The sequence below is a fragment of the Dasypus novemcinctus genome, chromosome 8 (genome assembly GCF_030445035.2).
Source record: "Dasypus novemcinctus isolate mDasNov1 chromosome 8, mDasNov1.1.hap2, whole genome shotgun sequence".
Lineage (NCBI taxonomy): Eukaryota > Metazoa > Chordata > Mammalia > Cingulata > Dasypodidae > Dasypus > Dasypus novemcinctus.
In genome coordinates this window covers 103,700,061-103,717,740 of record NC_080680.1, presented here as the reverse complement: position 1 = coordinate 103,717,740, position 17,680 = coordinate 103,700,061, and the positions used below count along the sequence as shown (strand labels likewise).

Below are 17,680 nucleotides of genomic sequence, written 5' to 3'. Positions count from 1 at the left end.
CAACTTATTAGCTTTATTTTCGCTGACTTCCAACGTTGAGTGTCATAAAACTGTCTGCCTATCTGCCACTGCATTCGGAGAAGGGGTCCATGGCTTTCTTTCACCTGACTGGCAAAGGGGTCCATGGAACAAAAAAAGGTTAAGAACCCCTGCCTTAGAGTGTTCTATTTCAGTGAGGAGTTTAGGATAAGGGGCATAGGAGGGGTCAGGGATGGGCATGGGAGGGAGGAAAAGAACTCAGATAGGGAGGTCTAGAGCCATACACTGGAGGCAGTGGGGCAAGCCCTGGACTGGGAGCCGAAACATTTGTGTTGCATTTGTTCATTCCTCAACGACTTGAGATAATCCGTGTGAGGGACCTATTAGTGAGACTGATGTACGTATAGGAAGGGATCAAGAATGTTTATTGTTATTACTTCATTGTTTTATTCCATTGATATTTGCTTGGCACCTAATTCAGACCTTCCTCTGCAAGCAAGACCTATTTCTTGCCCTCAAGGAACCAAGTTCAAGGATTGCAAGTAGGGTTAATCTCTTAGGGCAGTTCTGACATATTGTAATTTGTTGAGAAGGATTCAGAGGTCTATGCCCAGAGGAAAAAAATGCACTATTTAATTAGCGATGTCTATCCCAAAGAGATGGGGGAAGAGTAGCGCTGATGCTATCGTTTGCCTCTTTTGGTCCAGTGGGCACAGGGCCATTGCACTTCCTGTCAGCCTCAGTCTCTCCTCTGGAAACTGGGGATAATACTAATATTTTTCTGACAGGGTGCTTTTAAGGATTAAATAAAATAATGGATTCAGATGAGTTCTGGAGTGCATTATATTAATGAAGGCAATCGTTTTGAATACCAGCTATCACTGTCATCATTCCATTTCTTGTGTTCCAATTCCATGTGGACCTGGGATGGCAGATCCATCTGGCTGCAACACCTTCCAGTTCAGGAACAGATCCTGGGTCACCTGGGACCTTCCCTGCACCACATTGTTGCTATCATTTCCACCATGGCCTGGGCCTCTGGAGGCCTGGGTTTCTAGGTCAAACATGTCACCGTTGGATCCCATGTGTAGCCTTGGAAAAGCCACATCAGTTCCATATCAGCAACATTGGGTGAGCCCCATCCAGTGACCTGAATTAGACACTGGCTAAAAGAAGAGATAAATCAGACCCAGGCACTGTTCTCCAGGGCCATACGTGAAGAGGCAAAGAGACAGGAAACCACAACGCAAGGGCATATTACACAAAGGGCACTGAGCAGGAGTCATGGGAAGGCCAAGCCCCAGCGGGGGAAGAGAATGGACTTCAAGTCAAAGCAGCGTGGGTCTGCCACCCCCTGTAGCTCTGCCGTTCACCAGTGGGGCAGCCTCGGTGGTGTGACCCAATGCCTTGCCAGAGCTCAGATTCCTCATCTCTGAAATGGGGACAGAAACATTTATATCTCAGGCGTGTTTTGAGGGTGAAGTGAGATAATACACAGCCAGCATCCTGGCCTGAGAGTTTCTCGAGAGGTGTTCACTCTCTTCCTCTGCCCCGTGGGAGCAACGAGGAGGGACCAATGCATTCTAAGAAGACACAGTGAAGCAGGCTGTACAGATGTGGCTGTCGTTTCACCTGGGCTAGTCTGCGGCCTGATGTCTCCAAGAACCTTTCAACTGTGACTTGAAATGCTGCTTCTTCACAGGCTTTCCCTCCTGAAGCTTCCATGGCCCCCGGATCTCAACAGTTCATACCCAAGGATGAACTCCGGCCTGACCTGTGAACCTGAGGTTAAAGTATGGCCTACGTAGAAAAACTGGGAAACACTGCCTTGGATGTGTGAACGTGCACACATGTGCGTGTGTACACGTGAGTTTATGTGTAAGAGTCACACACACACACACCAATTCCTTTTCCTCTCTTGTTCTATGTGGCTGATTGTCAGGTCCCTTTGGGTGGAAAGAGGAAATTGGAGAGGAAAGGCTGGAGGTTTGAAGAGCGCTACCTCCCTCCCGTGACTGACAAAGCGGCATGTAAATCTGCATAAGTGAAACTCAATAGAAATCTCATGGCATCTCCCTTGGGTGGGAAAATACCAGATCTACCACTCCCCCTCTTCTCCCTATGTCTCCCCTCCTTTGTGTACATCGTGTGTGGGTGGAAGATAAACTAGACTTAAAAAACCCTTTGAAAGCAAAACATCCTTAACTCCTCTAATTGAAAACATTCTTCTGCAAAGGAAGGAGCTTAGGAGGCCAGTGCTGGATGGAGTGACTGGCAGTGCCTCGAGTGGATGAGGGTCCCCAAGTCCTGGAGCCACAGAGGCCTCTACTTCCATCAGACCAGGATGTCCATCACCACCAGACATCCTGGCCTGTCACAGAGGAGCTTACTTTGTGCCTTCATGTGGCTCAGTCTCTCCCCTCCCCATTGGGCCTCTGTTTCCCCACCTAGAAAAACATGAGGGCCAGAACTGTGACCTCTGAGACCCTTCCAAGCTCAGCTATCCAAGGAGCTCAGATCTCTTGGGGAGGAACTTCTCCCAACTCTTTTACGGCATACAATTTCAGGCACAAAAAGAAAAGAAAAACAAAATAAAACCCAAGAACGCATACCTGGAATGGCTTCAGTCAACTTTTATGTTACTCTTCTGGTTATCTAAGCCAGAAAGGTGGCTATAAAATCAGCTTTCAGCCTCAGAGTATCAAAGAATTGGGGACCATGAGTCTTGGAGGTTGACAGGATGTTCACCTGGTGCAAATTGTGTCTTTGTTTGTTTTTTCGCCTGCTTTATGCTTCACGTCATAATTAACACTCTTCAGCAGCATTCACCAGGAAGAGGCTGGAATGGAAAAGGTGGCAGAATGTCAGTGCTGAAAAGTCCTTTGGAGATTAATTCATCTTATTCTATCCTTCTGCAAATGGGAAGGGTAAGGGCCAAAGCAAGAGAGCAGTTGGGTCAGTTCTAAGAGGCAGGACTGCTGCCTGACAATCCAGGACTTTCTACCACATCACCCTGCCCCAGGGCAGACATTTAAGGGCCTGCTTTGGTCTGCTGCAGCAGCTTCTATTTCAAGAGTTCCAGGAAAAAGTAACAAGGAGAAATCCTGAGTCTGTCCTCCATGTGGCTGGGATTTGAGATCCATCTGGCACAAATATATCCAGTTTCTCATTGGAGCCTCTTAATAGCCCTGGAAGATATGTAAGCATATTCATGGCCAAGTGTGGGGGCTGCTCTGTGCCCGGTTTGAACATTGGTTCCACCGATAAATAGTTGTGTGACCTTACACGAGTTACTGGGCCTCAACTCCCTTATCTATAAAATGGGTGTAATAATAGTACACACCTCACAGAATTGTTGTGGAGGCGGCATGATTTAGTACATACAGAGCCCTTAAAACAGTGCCTGCCATAGAGCAGCCATTCAATGTATGTTGCTGTTATCATTATTAACCACTTGGCACTAACTCTATCATTTGGGCTGGGCAATCTGCTGGGTTTTATCAGACATGGGTCTCACCTTGGAAATCTTCAGCACTTAAAGGGGTCAGACTGGGTTCTAAACAACTATAATCCAACTTGGCAAGTGCTGCAGTGGAGGTACATATAAAGAACTATATGGACATGTAAGAGAGAGCAGGTAAGTTGGCCTGAGGATGGGCAAAAGTTTTCTGAGGAGGGGTGATATTTGAGACTGGCTTTGAAGTGTGTGTAGTATTTCACAAAATGAGCTGTGGGAAGGGCAGCCCATGGGGAGAGCTCAAGCATCGTTGAGTGGGGGGGGGAGGGGGGGCGGGAGGGGTCCAGGGTTAAGGGCATGTGGGAGAAAGCTGTCCTGGGAGAAGGGAGCACCACTCTATACATGTGTGGTGGACACCTGCCTGGTGGGTGGGAAGGGAGAGTGGCTGGCAATGAAGGTGGATGAGTGACTGAAACCAGGTCCCAATGGTCTTTGTGAGCTATGTCGAGGAAGGGCTCCATCCTGTGGCTCAAAACCCTGAAAGAGTTCATAAGTAGCAGGGAGATGTAATTACTACTTCACTTTGGAAGGTTAATTATGGAGACCATTTGGAGCAGGGAGTAAGTGTGGAGGGACTAGAGGCAAAGAGAACAATAATCCTTGCCCTCTTCTCCATCAGAGAAAGCTGAGGTTTGGGCAAGCCATGTGACTTCATAACTGAGCATACAGAACACAGAATTAGGATGATCAGAGCCCAACTCCTGACTGTGACACTCAACTGGATATTGGACCTTGAGAGATTTAATTAAAACCATTGTGTTTCCTTTTCCTCCTCTGGAAAATGGGATCATGATTCCAACCATACAGAGTAATGTGAGAATTAAGCAATTTTGTGAGTGTGAGACCGTTGATGGATATTATTATTATGGGTGTCTTTATCCTGGGGGCACATAGAGAGTATTCAGTACAACCGCTACATTTTGCAGATAGGAAGACTGAGGCTCAGGGAGATGCCCAGCTAAAAAGTGACACAGCCAGAACTAAACCAGTTCTCCTTTTTTCCATGGGCCATACTTGAAGTAAGCACAGATAACTCTGAAAATGTTGTTGAGTGTAAAGCTAACCATTAGTGTCCTCCCTTAGAGCTAATGAGAAAAGTAGTTGCTTGTCCTTTGGTTACTGCAGATTTTAAGATAAAGGTAAGAGGCAGTGACCTGCCCAGTTTCCATAAAAGACCCTGGACTGGGCTCCTGGAGAAGAAAGTAGCATGGGCACTAGAATTGCTTTCTTCTGTTTCAGCCATGATTTCTTGGGGAAAGAGGGAGAAATCTCACTGGAGATGGTTCTATATGACAAAGATAGGATCAAGAAGATGGAGAACATAGTGAGCAAAATGCAACAGTTCTGGAAGCTGGAATATTTTGAATTTTCACAATTTTGCCACTTACTTGCTGAGTGACATTGGGTGAGACAACCTCCCACCCTACCCCAGAACACTGAAAAGGCAATGTCCTCAATAGATAGTCTATTCAACCTCCCCTTTACTCTAAAACTCAACAGTAAGAAAGCTTACTTAGAAACACAGGAGAAAGTTCAGGGAGGTGTTTCCCTATTGGGAAGAGTTGTCCAAAGGAAAATTGGAGTATCTATATGGAAGTGAGTTCTCTGTCCATGAAGTAGTCAAGAGGCTGCTGGGTAATTTCTCCTCCAACCCTGAGAAGACCTAAGTGATGGTGCTGGCCCACCCAACCACATCTGCTCTTGCCTGGCAACTTTACATGATTTCTTCTAAAATGTATCCTTTTAGGCAAGGCAGACCAATAAGCTTCAGCAACAGGAGACCCCCTTCTTTATCTGCCAAGGGAAACCCAAATCCTAGAGGCTGCCCTCCTTTATGTTCCACAGGAATATGAGTGACTTGAAAGGAGGAACCAAGTCTTGGTCATCCCAGTGTGACAGTCCAGTGTACAACCAATCTCCTAACAGCTCTGCAGACAGGGTCTGAGTAGAGTTCTCTGCAGTATCAAGAGGATTTGTATGTGCAACAGTGGAGAATCGGAGCGAAGAAAAAATGGCTCTGCATGAGATTGGAGAAGAGTGCAGATCTCAAAGAGGAAGAGATTGGGAGAGGTCGGGAAAGTCAGGTAGACTAGAGCCAGTGATACAGAAGAATCTGCAGAAAGGAAGATGATAATACATGAAGAGGAACTCGGGAGGAGCTTAAGAGTCCTTGTATAGTGTGGGATATAAATTTTCTTATTGTCTCCTCACAAAATTTCCAGTAAAATCGACATTGCTCAGTGATGCTTTGTGGGTTTACTCTTTTGTGGGGGTGCAAAAGCATAGGTGTATGCAAACAGAGCATCCCCAGAGCATCAGTGACCTTGAGGTTTCATCCGTGTCCGTAGGGCAAAGCTCTATTCTTCTCAGTGCTTGGGAGCCTGGCATGCCCCTCCCCCCACACCATAAGTGGTGCTGAATGAGCGAATTCATGCAATGTCTATAAAAACAGAAGCCTTATGAGTGTTTGGTTCCCCCTTCTCGTCCAACTCCCCCCCACCTCCCCAGGAGCATAGATGGTTTTAAGATCAACTGGGGCTTTGGGCAAAGGTTCAGCTGGATTTGTTTGTTCCTCTCTGATCTGCTTTGACCATCCCTGGTCAGGATTGCAGCCAGCCTGAAACAAACACAAAACTAAATAGGAAAACAGAGGAATAAAATAACATCAGCGTGTTCCTCTAAAGCCCTGTCTAGTGCTGATAGACCTGAAGAGATAAGAGGAAATTGTATTTAAGTAATAAGAGGGCTTTGTTCATGTCAGAGACTTCTCTGACCACGAATGCTTTAGATGCAGAGATAAGCCCCCACCCCCTACACCCCTGCCCCACGCGCCTCCAGAGATGTGCTCCACCACGCTCTGCTGGGGGACAGGCAGCTAGGAACACAAAGGGGAAGAATTCCAAAATGAGACATGTCGAATTGCTGGCCTGGATTTCAAATGCCATAGATAGTTTTTGCAAAGTCTTGCACTGTTGTAAAATGTAACACAATCCACTGGCAGGTCTGCCTCAGCTTGGTCCCAGTTGTGTTCAAAAAAAATAAATAAACTTGAAAACGTCTTCCAGCCCATTAAAATGGGCTGTGTTACCCTTAATATCCTCGCTATTAGGTTTTCAGAGATTTGAGTAACTGAAACATGTTACCTAACTCCTAGCCAATGAGAGGGTTGATTCTTGACACCTTTATTATCCTTGAGAACTTACCTGTGATGTTCAGGGAACTCATATTGTGTTCCCAGAACCCACTGACACCAGAGGGAGAGAGTGATGGGGAGAGAAGTAGCAGGGACCCTGGCAATTACCACCTTTCCATACTTTTCAATGTTTTTAAAGCAGTGAAGCTCTTTTCTTAAATGAAATATTGCAAGGCAGCTCAATATATAAAGCAGATGAGTGGAGACACTCTGGTTGAAACAATGGAGAGAAAACTAAGCAGACCTTCTCCCCACATGCTTGCCCCAAGGCTAATCCCTCCCATGAACCTTAGAAATCCATAGAAAATGCTTTGAAGACCTATGATCAAATCCCACATTCAGATGATAAAAATAAAATGAGGTTCCAAGAGGCAAGGTAACTAGTCCCCACCAGAGCCAGTTCACCATGGCAGAACGTCCAGGGGGTGATGGTTTGTGATTCCCTAAAGTTGATTAAGCAACTTAACTTCTTCTATTTGAAGTTTCAATAATGAATTGATGAAGAAGTTAACGTTAGGGCAATCTGAGGGCAGGGCGTATGGGACCTCTCTTTATTATTAGTCTTGCAACTTTTCTGTAAATGTAAAATTTCTCTGAAAAACAACACCGATGTTTGAAATTGTAGATCACAATACAGCCATGGGTTTTACCTTGATTTCAGTAGGTATCTCACTGTTGTAAAGAGAACTGAGACTATTTTCCAAGAGCTCCTAGAAGCCAGAATCATCCAAAGAAGTGATGGAAAGAGGGATACTTGAATTAAAGCACATTTATAGAGGAGATACTTGGTATGTTAAAAGCAGCCCCTGGTGATGTCAAGAGCAATAAGAACTGGTTGCCACAGAAAATTCACACCTAGTCCAGTACACTGAACCCATTGTAGAGGAGCAATTTAGGGGAACTGATGTCCATAATTTCATATCTAAGCCAATTTCACATCGAATTTCTGAATCAATGTTTTGGAGTTGTTTCTCTTTTTTTTAATTCAGAAGATTTCATGGGATAATGTAAACAAAAACCCTTATGTATATACTCCCTGGAATTGACATCTATTCAAATTCTGTCATATTTGCTTCAAGTCTCTTTTTGTAAGCAAAATAGCACACTGCAGACAAGGTCAAAATCTCTTTTGTTCTCTACTCCCAGTACCATTCTCTTTCCTTCCTACCCAAAGGCAACTACTACTCTGAATTTGATGTGTACTTTTGTACTCCATTTTTAATTCCTCTACTCTCATGTCTATGAATCCCTGGGCAATATACAGTTTTGCTTTGTGTGATTTTTATAAATGTAATCATATTGTACTTACTCACTTGCAACTTTTTTTCCGCTCAGTTTTGTTTTGTGAGCTTTCCATGTTGAAGTCTATGAATTCACTGTTAGGGTTTCCATTTGGGTTGGCAGGGCCCATGCTGAACCTGTTATTAAATATTTCTAGTATCATCCCTGTATATCAATCTCCTCTTAATTTGCTGTATAGAATTCTATCATATGAATATGTCAAATTCTATGCATCCTTTCCCCAACAGATGAACCTATAGTCTGTTTCCAATCTTTTGCTACTGTAGACATTGCTGGAATGACCATCCTTCATCTTTGAATATAACTCTTCTCCTTTTCATTTTTACGTGTGTTTGTATACGTGTTTTCTTTAGTCTGATTAAGATTAGATTATCTCAGTTTTTTTTTAAGATTTATTTATTTATTTATTTATTTAACTCCCCCCCCCCCCCCCCCCCCCCGTTGTCTGTTCTCTGTGTCTATTTGCTGCGTCTTGTTTCTTTGTCCGCTTCTGTTGTCGGCAGCAGCACGGGAAGTGTGGGCGGCGCCATTCCTGAGCAGGCTGCATTTTTCTTTTCACGCTGGGCGGCTCTCCTTACGGTGTGCACTTCTTGCGCGTGGGGCTCCCCTACGCGGGGGACACCCCTGCGTGGCACGGCACTCCTTGCGCGCATCAGCATTGCACATGGGCCAGCTCCACACAGGTCAAGGAGGCCTGGGGTTTGAACCACGGACCTCCCATGTGGTAGACAGACGCCCTAACCACTGGGCCAAGTCCGTTTCCCCTCACTTTTTTTTTTTTTAAATAACTTCCAAGGTCCTTAATGTTCTCCAGGTCAGCCTTATTTTTCAGATGAGACTGATACATACGAAATGATAGGAACAAATTCACAGAAAAGTTTTGAGAGAGGAGCCCTGTTAGAGATCAGAGGGAAAACACTAATTTGAGATGACTGCCAAAGTTCTGACCAACCTTAAGAACAGTTCAACTATTCCCATTCCTTTTTTTTTAAGATTTATTATTTATTTATTTATTCCCCCTCTCTTGCCACTTGCCTGCCGTCTGCTCTCTGCGCCCACCCTACTGCGCCCCTCAGCGCCCGCCCATCTCCCATAGTAGCACCAAACCCCTGCACCAGTCCCCCACGGGCAGGGGCTGTCAGCTGTCCATGGACACCCACTGTCAGCTCTCCGCAGGCTGTCAGCTCTCCACAGGCACAGGCCAGCTTGCCTTCACAAGGAGGCCCTGCAAAGCAAACCCATGGCCTCCCACATGGCAGGCGGGAGCCCAATCGGTTAAGTCACATCTGCCTCTCCCATCCTTTTTTAACATAGCGCTTTTTTCAGTTTACAGTAATGTATACAATTGTGATTTCTTGATTAGTATCCGCACATGTGGCCTACTCTAAGCTCCTCAGCATCTGTCTTGTCCACCATTTAATTCCAGAGTACTTGGAAAATAGTAAATATTATTTGGAAAAATGAATGAACCAATGAATGAAATATGTGGATATATGGGAAACTCCTAATTTTGAAGAATTCTACTTGAATGCACATTTCCAGTTTTTTTGTGTGTTTTAACCATTGCTTAGTATATCTACCATTAAGAATGAATGCTGATATGTGAATATATATAAATATGAAATGACAGAGCTTATTTTCTTTGGTAATGGGGAAGCAAATGCTCATACTGCCATTATCTATCCTCTGTTGAAAATATAGAACTGAGCACAACTTACAGATTTGTTCCAAACTGGTCTACTTAGAATTCAAGACTGCATGAAATCTGGTCCCTCTTCCTACTTTCTCTACCATATTCCCTGAGCTCTAGTAATGCCAGGCAGTTTATCATTACCAAAGCATCTGGTTTTCTGTTTTCCTCTGAGCCATTGTTTCTGTTTCCTCTGCCCTATTCTCTACCCTGTTCTTCAGGACTCAACTCAGATGTCAACTCCTCCAGGATTTGTTTCCTGTGAGAATTTTGTTTCTCTCTGTTACCTCTACTACCAAACTGTGTCGTTTATTCTTTTATTTATTCTTTCCTAATAGCATTGAGAATTATCCATTTGCCCAACAAAATAAGTGGATAGTAAAGGTTTACCTACTTTAATTTAACTGAATTTCTGAGACTCTCCAACCAATATATATATTTCATTTCCTGTTTCCAGGTGTGTCGAACCAAGGTGATAGATCTCAGCGAAGGCATTTCCCAGTATGCCTGGTATCCTTGTACCATCACCTATCCATACTCCCAGCTGGCTCAGACCACCTTCTGGCTATGGGTAAGCTGAAAGCCTATAGTCTCCAACAGTGGTCCCCAGAAAGCACTGACTCCCATGGCCTTTCTCAAGGTCACTGCCCATTGAAGGTCTTAATTTTAAGAACAGGGAACAAAAAACTTATCGGTACTATGCTTCCTGAAATGGAATCCCTTAATTGCTCATGGAATGCCCCCACTCATTCTTTTTTTATTTTATTTTAATTTTATTTTAGCAAAACCTTTTGATACTTTTGTCTGCCTTCAACCTCCTATTCATTGTTCAAGGCCTTTTGAAATTGTCTTCTCCTCCTTGAAGTCCTTACTGATTCCTATAGAGAAGATTCTCTCCCTTCTGGTCCTACACATTTCATTGTCAGCTTAGATGGCATTCATCACAAGGTATTACATGGCTGTATATGGATTGCTTTCCTGGCTAAGGATTCTGGATTGTATTGGATTTTGATCTGTGGGTCACTGACCTACGTTGAACTCCACAGTACCCAGAAATACATATGTCATGTCTTATTTAGCTTTGTCTCCTTGATGTCAAGTTCAAAGGCCAACATGGAAAAGTGACAACGAATAATAAGTACCATTTATTGTGATTTTATTATGTTCCAGTCCCTTTGCCAGACAATTTACTCCTATTACCTTACTGTAGCCTCACAGAAATCCTTTGCTGTGACTATTTTTAGAGATGGGGAAACTTAGGCCCAGAAAGACATCCTTTCAGTGTCACACAGCCAGGAATAGGCAAAGCCAAGCTTGGAATGGGGTTTCTGGCCCCAGAGCCTGTGCTCTGTCAGATTTCACTGTCTCCCTGTCCCCATTTTGGACCCTGATAAGTAGCCCAGTTCCTGAAATGGAAGATCTCCTGCCCTGTGGCTGGTTCCCCACCACGTGACTCTGAGCACGTGAGCAAGCCTCCTGTGTCTTCTACATTTCAGGCCTATTTCTCCCAGCCAATGGTTGCTGCAGCTGTCATTGTCCACCTGGTAACCGATGGGACATACTATGGGGACCAAAAACAAGAGACCATCAGCATCCAGCTGCTTGACACCAAAGATCAAAGTCATGATCTAGGTAGGCATGTTCTCTTGGGCTTGGCTTGCTCTTGGCACCTCCATCCACACTGCTTCCTGGGTGATTATAAGGATCAGTTTAGAATGAGCTCTTCCCTCTCCCTTCCTCTTCCTTGCTTTTTCTCAATTTGCATTCTGGTTGCCCTCAAGACAGAGCACGCTTGCATATCCTGAGAAGCCTGAATCTGAAAGATATGGGATATGGGGTCAAGGTCAAAGCCTACCCATCAATAGCTCACTTCTGCCGGAGACCTGTGGCTTCAGACCTCTCAAATGATCCTCAATATACCTAGCAGGGACCCTGAGCTGGGGCCATTTCTTCCATTTTTATGGATCAGCACACTGAGACCCAAAGAAAGGAATTAAGATATACCAGATCACATGACAAGTCAGGGGTCACGGTAGCCAGATTTTTGGAATCATGGTCCATTGCATTTTATACTCAGAAGTGTTTTGTGAATGCCCCCAGAGAGGCAGCCATGTCTCTAGCATGACCTCCAGAGAACTTCCCAATGGGAGTAGGAATAATAGAAGGTCAGTTTCAGGAGTGGCAAGGCAGATGAGGAGTCAGGTCCTACTTATTGAGAGGTCCCCTGAAAGCAAGATCAAGTGACAGGACAAAGGCCAGAGTTGGCTCTGGCACTCCCTTCTGCATACCCTCATGACAAGACGAGACGAGAGGGCCCAGACAGGAGCTGATGGCCAAGGTTCGAATCCCATCTGCGGTACTCATGACCTTGGCCATGTGATCAAGTTTCTTGACCTCTCGGTGCCTCACTTGGAGCCTTGCTTTCCTCATAAGCACAGTGAGGTCTGTGGCACCCACCTCCTGGGCAAGTGAGATTTAAATGAGATATTACTTGGGACTCTAGGACCATGCCCAGTACAAGACCTGGCACTATGAAAATCCTAATCTCCCCTTCCATTTCCAGTATATCCTGGAGAGCTCTGAGCAGCCGTTTGGATGTTTGGAATTTTAGGTTCAGGTCTGCACTACCGTGGAGGCCTGGATCCTTTCTGCAGGGAACAAGGGCTTTGAAGCTAGAAGCTATGCCCACAGCATTCATGGAGGGCTCCTTTCAAAGGCCTGCCGGGAACAATCAGGCAAGAGGTCGGGCCAGGGTCAGGCAGAAGCCAAGGGAGCAGGGAACGTTTTATGTTTTGTTTTCATGTTTATTTAGTTAGTTAGTTTCAAGGGTAAGGAGGAACATATCAATAAGGAAAAGAAAGAAAACCCCTCTGGACTTATCTGGATTCCTGGGAAATCTCCCTAAGTGAGAAGCAAATGTTTTCACAGTTGTCCTGGCATTGCAAAGGGCTTCCAGAAGAGGTTTTCCAACACAGTGGGGAAAAGTCTGGTTTCACAGAAGCTCCTTGGATCCTGCTACTTGAAGCCTGAGGCTTCCACATTTCCCTGTCTCTCTGCACCCTGACTCTTGTTCTCCGCATCAGGGTATCCCCAGGGGGGCTTCACAGCCAGCCCTGCTCAACTCGGAGCTTCACGCATGCAAAAGTGCAAACTCCCCCAGCACAGCAAGCCTGCAGGACATGGTTAAAATGATCTCATCGCTTTGCTGCGGACACTTGAGTTTTAGCAGGTTGCTGGAATCCTATAATTAGCAAAGTTCTGAAGGAGGATTCGAACTGAGGTCCACCTAACAGCATAGCTGGCAACCATTCCGCTAACTGCATCCTTCCACATCATTCTCTTCCCTCTCCCTCTGCTTGATGGGTCTTTTCTCCCCACCTCTCTCCCTTCCTTCTTGAAATCTTAGAACCTCTTGCCTATACTAGAAAGAACTTGGGACTTTTGACTGAGGCTAGCTTGGATCCTATTGACTGCCAGCCTGTGCCTCTCTGGAAAGCCTCTTGATTCTCAGTCTCCTCTACAGACTGGACATGGGGGTCCTCAACTCGCAGGCCTCTATGAGGCTCACGGGTTATGGATTGGGGTGGCCTTGTACCCAGGGCAGAGTCTATTGCTATGAATACTTTCCTCCGTCTTCATGACCCACCAGGCAGGCCACCTGGGAACTAGCAACTCAAATCCTGGAGCCCTAATGTGGGAGGCGAGGGGCAGTGGTGCTTGGCTAAGGAGTGGCCATTTGTGATAGGGACAGGAGCACTAGATGAAGGGAAAGCTTAGGGAGGCAGGGGGATTGGAAAGATTTGGAACTAAAAAAATAAGGCAGACAAAGAAACTTTCAATCAAACTCAAAATCCCCAACTGCTGCCCCAATGGTGCTTTTGTGCAGTGACATGAAAGGGTCTGGGGGCTTCGGGAAGGGCCCGTTGGGGAGGGCGTGACTGGCCTTGAGTAATGAGCCTGGCCCCTCGGGCCCTCTGTCTCCTCTGACAGGCTTCCATGTCCTGAGCTGCAGGAACAATCCCCTGATTATCCCTGTGGTCCATGACCTCAGCCAGCCCTTCTACCACAGCCAGGCGGTGCGTGTGAGCTTCAGTTCGCCCCTGGTTGCCATCTCGGGGGTGGCCCTCCGCTCCTTCGACAACTTTGACCCCGTCACCCTGAGCAGCTGCCAGCGAGGGGAGACCTACAGCCCCGCAGAGCAGAGGTAAGGCTTTTCCCGTTTGGGACCTTGGGTCATTTTGGAGCTGGGTGGCCGTCTGGATTGCTGTAAAAAGTCTGTGTGTTTTTGCCTTCTCCGTCCTCTGGCCCGCTCTGCCTTTGGGCTTAGAGGCCTTCAAGTCTCTGAATTCTACAGGTGAGGGAGGGAAGCGGGGGTGAGTAGCGGAAAGAGAACCTATCTGGCCCAGCTTGGCATCCCAGAACTGACAGTGGCTTGCAGGGTGGCCCTGGGAACATTAGTTTCCCTCTCTGGGCCTCAGTGTCCCCATTCAAACAAAGAGAGGGTCGGTGGATTAGCTTTCTTTTAGCTCTGAAAAAACTAGACCATTCTGCTTCCTAAATGGCACAAGCAGGAGGCATAACCCTCTTAACTTGGGGAGGAAGGGAAGAGAACTGTTCTTTGCTTCATTCCATTTGGCTATGTATTTCAGCGATGACTGAAATCTCTATGTCTTCCCCAAGCCAAGACCCTGTGATCCCCCAGTGGTCTGGCAGTCTGTCTTTCTAATTTTAACTGCATAACATCACTCCATAGATGCTTTTGATCTGACATCTGTAAAGTCGCCTAGTTTGGATCTAAGAGCAGTGGTGTTTTCTAGAAAGAATATGATCTTTGGTGTCACTCGACTGGGTTTGACTTTTCACATTGCCACTTCCTAACTGCATGTCTTAGGACAAGTCAACCCACATTTCTGAGTCTCGTTTTTCTATTTGGAATAAAGAAATAATAATATTTTTCTCAAGGGTGGTTTTGAGGGTTAAATGTCACACCGTAGCAAAAAAGTGTTCTGTTCTTGCAAACTCCTAAGCACCGTGCAAAGGTATATTTTTAAATAGTTGTGGCCACTTTCTGATGGTGATAGTGATTCTTCTCTGCACAAAATCGCATGTAAATTCTTAAAATTAGAGCTGGAAGAAGACTCAGAGGTCATCTAATACATTCAACTGTCAGACGTCTGTGTTACCACCTAGGATTCCAGAGCCCGTAAAAGGTACAAATCGTTTAGGGTCACTCATCATCTCAAGTTTGTTTAATGAGATCCAGAAGGAGAAAGAAAAGGCTGTGGTCTTGGTGAGCTTCCCCAAAGGTCATTCATCTCTGCCCCTTACACCTGGGGGCAGGTCAAGGACAGGGGAGAAGGGACACCAGCCTTTCCCACGTCCCTGCTACCATAAAGGACACGAAAGTTGGTTGCAAAACCCACATTGTTTTGCACCCACTGTCCCTGGCCTCTGTTATGCAAAGTCTGTTGCAACCAATTTGAAGCAAAAGAGTTCCTTAAATATCACTCATTGTTGTATTACCCCCTACGTGGGGTTTTTCATCCCTGGCTCTCCAGACTCTGTAAAAATAAGTTAATTCTCAGAACCCAGGGAAGCAATGTCAGTAGAAAATGCAAATCTAGCAGACCTTTTTCTCAACTGCCTTCAGGTTCTAAACCAGCCCTCCCAACCCTCCACAAGTTGACTGATACCAGCTCAGTCTTCTTTGAAGGCCTAATTAATTTTTAAGAGTTCCTGTGCCTTAAACAGTAAGAACATTTAACCTCCAAAACAAATCATTCGATGAGTATTTATTGAGTTCTCTGACTTGTTGTGAGGGGCACTGAACTGGGGCAAAGCATTGCCCTGTCACTGACTCACTGTGCCACTGTAGGCCAATCACGCCTGTGCTTTGGGCCTCAGTTTCCCTATCTTTAAATGATGATGTTGGGTTGAAAAGTCTGCATGGTTCCTTCCACTTCTAGCAGTCTGATTCTCAAGAACTAGGCAAGGTAAGAGGGAATAGGAAAGGACCTACTAGGGGCGTTATTCTTATTTCCTCATTACTGCAGTCCTGGGAAGTGTGGCTCAGGACAGAGATTCAGAGAAGTGGAGTGAGTCAAGGTCGGCCAGTTAGTAAGAGGTGAAATCCTGTTTTGTTTACCCTAATAGCCATCCTCTGTCCACTAGAGCCAGGAGAGAAAGAGGAACGCTCATAACTACTTACAAGTTTGCATTAAGTCAGTGAAACTCTGGGTAAAGTGATAGATACACATCCCTGGGCTTTGGCTAGTGGGGCCCTGGGCTTGGACAAGGCTAGGGCATACCATGCCCTCTAGGGCTGCGGCTGCTGGACCTGCCTCTGAATGCCCTTGGGGAAAGGACAGAAGCTGCTCTTGGGGAGCTGAAGAGGCCTTTATGTGAACAGGCAGGACTCTGCAAATGAGCAAATGCATTAAAACCAACCAATCAAGAGGAAAGAAAAGAAAAATGAGCAACAATTATGAAAGCCGTGGAGTGTTTTTCTTAATTCTCAAACACCAAGGTAATTAGCATCATGTTTTATAGCACAAATTCAAAATGGCTGTAGTGGAAACACCCCACTCTCCCTCGAGCTGTGTCTCGCAGGTAGTGGAAAGGGCTGTTGCCCTCCCCTTTCTCCCCTTTCTCCAGCCCTCCTCCCCTACTCTTTCCCACTCTATTCTCTTGCCTGCTTGCCCTCCTCCCTCTTCCTTCCTTCCCTCCTCTTCCGGCCTCCTCCTGTACCCTGTTTCTCCTCCTCCTTTTCCTTTTCTTCCCCCTAGGGCAGCATAATATCTCATGGGCTGCCGTGGCAGAGGCATCACTGCACCAAAATCAGTTCTGGCGGTGTGTTCTGACCTAGAATCAAGGGTTCCCGTCCTGTGCAGTACTTGGGATAAATTCAGAGGCCCAAGAAAACAGGATCAGGTTTCAAATGAGAGGTCCAGTTGTGGAAGTCTAACCAAATCCCAGCTGGACACTGAGTTGGGAAAAGGGGGAAAGTGGGGGACCACAGTGGTGGTGAGGGAGGAGCAGGCTAAGAGGCTTCTTTGAAACAAAAGCAACAGTCCTGAGGTCCAGTGTGTTCATCACACATGCACACTAGACACACACACACACATCACCACCATTTATCCTATGGTTCTAAGCAAAAATCGAACAGTTTATTACACAGTTCAATGGTCCATATATTTAGAAAACTAACTTTCTCCTGTCTTCTTTCCTTCCCTCCTTCCTTTCTCATTTGCTTTTTTCTTTCCTTCCTACTTTTCTTCCTTTTTCCTTCTTCTCTTGATTTATTCCTTCATCCCTCCATCCCTCATTTTTTTTTTTTTTTGCACTCTCTTTCTCAACTGCAAACCCTTTCCACTTTTTCCTTGTTGATCCCTCCAGAGCCTGGGACTCAGTCTCAACAGGGCAGTTCTGATAGTGCATAAACTTTCAGAAGCCCAACTTTTGGGGGGAAGTAAACTCCTCATGTGGTTTGGGGGTACCCATTGGCTGAAGCCAGTTATTCCTAGAGTCAGTATGTTGATGGAACCCAGGTGTGGAATATCCCATTGGACGAATCCATAGGAATTTATCTTAGTCCCTATTGATGGAAATCTAAGTGGTGTCCATTTTCCTGACGTGATCCTTCCTGGAGGGATCTTTACGTGTGTAGGTGTTTCTTTAGGGCTACCTTCGAAACTCCCTCATGGCATGGTACAATAGAATGTGTCAATATTTTGCATGGCACATTGGATAAATGGAGGAATTCGAAGCCCAGAATGAGACTGCTCATGGCTGGGGACCATGGACTCCAGATTGCTGCCCTATGACCTCACCTAATTCCCCACCCCACAAAGGGATCTGGACCTCTCAGCACATCAGTTGAGAATCTCTGGTCTGGGGGATATACCTGAAATGGAGCTGCTGAGCCCAATTAAGTATATGCATATCTTCAACTGTGCTGGATACCATCTGACTGTTCTCCAAATTATTCTCCAACTCACAC

General features: G+C 45.7%; 1 protein-coding gene across 1 annotated transcript in view; it reads left to right on the top strand.

Annotated features, from left to right (window-relative positions):
• Nucleotides 1-17,680, top strand: part of PAPPA (pappalysin 1) — a 245,348-nt gene that overhangs the window by 161,340 nt on the left and 66,328 nt on the right. Inside the window, exons 11-13 of the mRNA XM_058302490.2 lie at nucleotides 10,139-10,252; nucleotides 11,178-11,313; nucleotides 13,672-13,885. Of these exons, the coding sequence (XP_058158473.1) occupies nucleotides 10,139-10,252; nucleotides 11,178-11,313; nucleotides 13,672-13,885 (464 nt within the window). The remainder of the gene's footprint in view (nucleotides 1-10,138; nucleotides 10,253-11,177; nucleotides 11,314-13,671; nucleotides 13,886-17,680) is intronic.